The sequence below is a fragment of the Oncorhynchus keta genome, chromosome 34 (assembly GCF_023373465.1).
Source record: "Oncorhynchus keta strain PuntledgeMale-10-30-2019 chromosome 34, Oket_V2, whole genome shotgun sequence".
NCBI lineage: Eukaryota > Metazoa > Chordata > Actinopteri > Salmoniformes > Salmonidae > Oncorhynchus > Oncorhynchus keta.
The window spans coordinates 31,356,264-31,358,941 of NC_068454.1; the positions used below are offsets into that span (position 1 = coordinate 31,356,264).

General features: G+C 37.5%; 1 protein-coding gene across 1 annotated transcript; it reads left to right on the forward strand.

Annotated features, from left to right (window-relative positions):
• Positions 1-661: 661 nt before the first annotated feature.
• Positions 662-1,723, forward strand: LOC118366935 (gamma-crystallin M3-like). The gene is made up of 3 exons (XM_035749799.1): positions 662-782; positions 1,004-1,246; positions 1,369-1,723. The coding sequence occupies exons 1-3, from the start codon at positions 753-755 to the stop codon at positions 1,666-1,668; spliced, it is 573 nt and encodes a 190-aa protein (XP_035605692.1). The 5' UTR covers positions 662-752; the 3' UTR covers positions 1,669-1,723.
• Positions 1,724-2,678: the final 955 nt, after the last annotated feature.

Sequence of the window (2,678 nt, forward strand, 5' to 3'; positions counted from 1 at the left end):
CATCCATTACTTGAATTTTTGGGTGATGCAATATGTATATGTTAACAATTACAAAATTGTAAAATATGTTACAAATATGTAAGTGCTTAAGATCCCATTCAATCTCCTTAAAAGAGGAATTAAAAAATGTAAAGATTATTTATTTATTTGAAGTATATTTTTTAAATACACAATGCTATTTAAAGTTGTAACCATTTCTCTAGTATCATGGTTATGAACCACAAAGGTTAGTTAAGTAACTACTCACAATGGATTATGTATTCACTGGTTAGGAATGTCTGACTACGTTAAGTAAGGACTCTGAACAAAAGATGAGTAATAATACATAGTTTAACCTAAAAGATTTTCACTCTTTAATCCATATGTGTGATTTCCTCTACTATAACATTGACTCATTATACCAGCATTTAAAAAATACATCTTTCAAACCTTTTCAAAAAAGTATTGCACAATGTATGGAGAACCTTCCATTTCAAGGCTGTTACTAACTGTTGTAAACTCTCAAACGGTTTTGTTACTTTGTTTGAGAAACAGTCGATTTAGAAATAGCCTTTCTAATGACTGAGGGATCCAGTCCCTGAAAATGTGGACGTAAACTCAGTAGCCTCAGCAGGCCTCTAGAGCATGATGCTGATTCAGCGGTTTGAACAATGGAGCTAGGGATTCTTTAGGTTTGGTCAGGTATAAAAGAAAGGGTTAAACCAGGTAGAAAGTCAGTTCAGGAGCAGCAACCAGCAGCACAGTGAGCAAATATGTCCAACACCAACATGAACATGGGCAGGGTAAGCACTGGCAAGATTTCTTAGAATAATTCTTACTTTAATTTTCATAGATTGTTATACAAAAGGGCTCTTGTGCTCTAGCACCCCAAACTACAACATGATCATTTTACTTATCCCAATAACCTGGTTACCAGTGGGACTAAATAGCGCTGCAAATTTCTCTAAAATGTTTGTTTCATACAATTGTTTAATTCATAGAAGTGATTCCCTTTTATTTTCAGGCCACCTTCTATGAGGACAGGAACTTCCAGGGCCGCTCTTATGAGTGCAGCTCCGACTGCCCTGACATGTCCTCCTACATGAGCAGGTGCCAATCCTGCAGGGTTCAGACCGGCTGCTTCATGGTGTACGAGCGCCCCAACTATATGGGAAACCAGTACTTCATGAGGAGGGGAGAGTACTCAGACTATCAGAGTATGATGGGAATGAGCGATGGTATCAGGTCCTGCCGCATGATCCCCATGGTAGGTTGAAAATATGTAATCTTAAAATAGACTGATCTTGTCATTGAAAATACAATTCTCATATTACAAATGTTTATATGTAATGTATCTGATCAATGAAACCTGTTCTTTCCCACTAACAGCACCGTGGAAACTTCAGGATGAGGATCTACGAGAGGGAGAACTTCGGAGGTCAGATGCACGAGATGATGGACGACTGTGACTCCATCCAGGAGCGTTACCGTATGTCCGACTGCCAGTCCTGCAACGTGATGGACGGCCACTGGCTGATGTACGAGCAGCCCCACTTCAGAGGAAGGATGATGTACATGAGGCCTGGAGAGTACAGGAGCTTCAGGGAGATGGGCATGGGAATGGGAGGCATGAGTGGTGGCATGAGGTTCATGAGCATGAGGCGTATCATGGATAACATGACTATGTAATTTTCTCAAAGGTTGTACGGAAATGGTTGATTAAATTTATTTCAACATTTTAAAACTGCTACATTTTCTTATTTTTGTGATTGTTTTACTCCGAGCTCTCCATGTTTAAACATTTCATTATTTCACTCTCCTACATCTTTAACATTTCACATTTCTGTGTAGATATCTGTTAGTTCACAATAGATGTATGCTGATGTAAAATAATATCCAGTGATATTTAAAATCTTTAATTTAGAAAATATTACTTGATCCTGCCATATTATTTTGCAATGCACAATTTCAATGATTTTCAAATAAACTCACTTAATGTAAAAAGATAACAGAGTTATCTAAAATAATAATTATAGGGTTGGAGGAAGGTTAGCAACAATTAATTTGCATTTGTTACAAATCTCATATCTATAAAACCATGGTCAAGGAGTAATTATACATACAGCAAACAAGTACTAGGTAACAATGTGTACCTGAATAATTACCTAAATACATATGTATTAATGTGCACTTGTATTGGAAGAATGCCAATACAAGTGTACATTGTTAAGCAAATAATTTTTACAACTCATTTATTTACTATTGTATGTTATAATAATCTAAATTCAAAAAGGCACTCGCACATCTGAGCTGTCTTTGTTGCAGGTGCATGGTAACAGTTGAATAAGATGAGAAAAAATAAGAAACCCGCACACTGTTATTGCTAGTATCACTGCTCTTTATTAAGCTTTAGGTATCGGCCTCAAGGCCTTCATCAGAGCTTTTGTGTGTGTTCACAACCTGTACCACTATGTAGACACTACTTTACCCACATACGTTCAATGTATCAAATGGGGTTGGTGTCGATGGAAAATAAGCAAGTGTTACCAAATATAAAAATGTGCATTTCATTTATTTAACCAGGTAGGCCAGTTGAGAACAAGTTCTCATTTACAACTGGGACCTGGCCAAGATAAAGCAAAGCAGTGCAACAAAACTGTCGGTCCCTCGCCTTGTTCGGGCGGCGTTCGGCGGTAGAC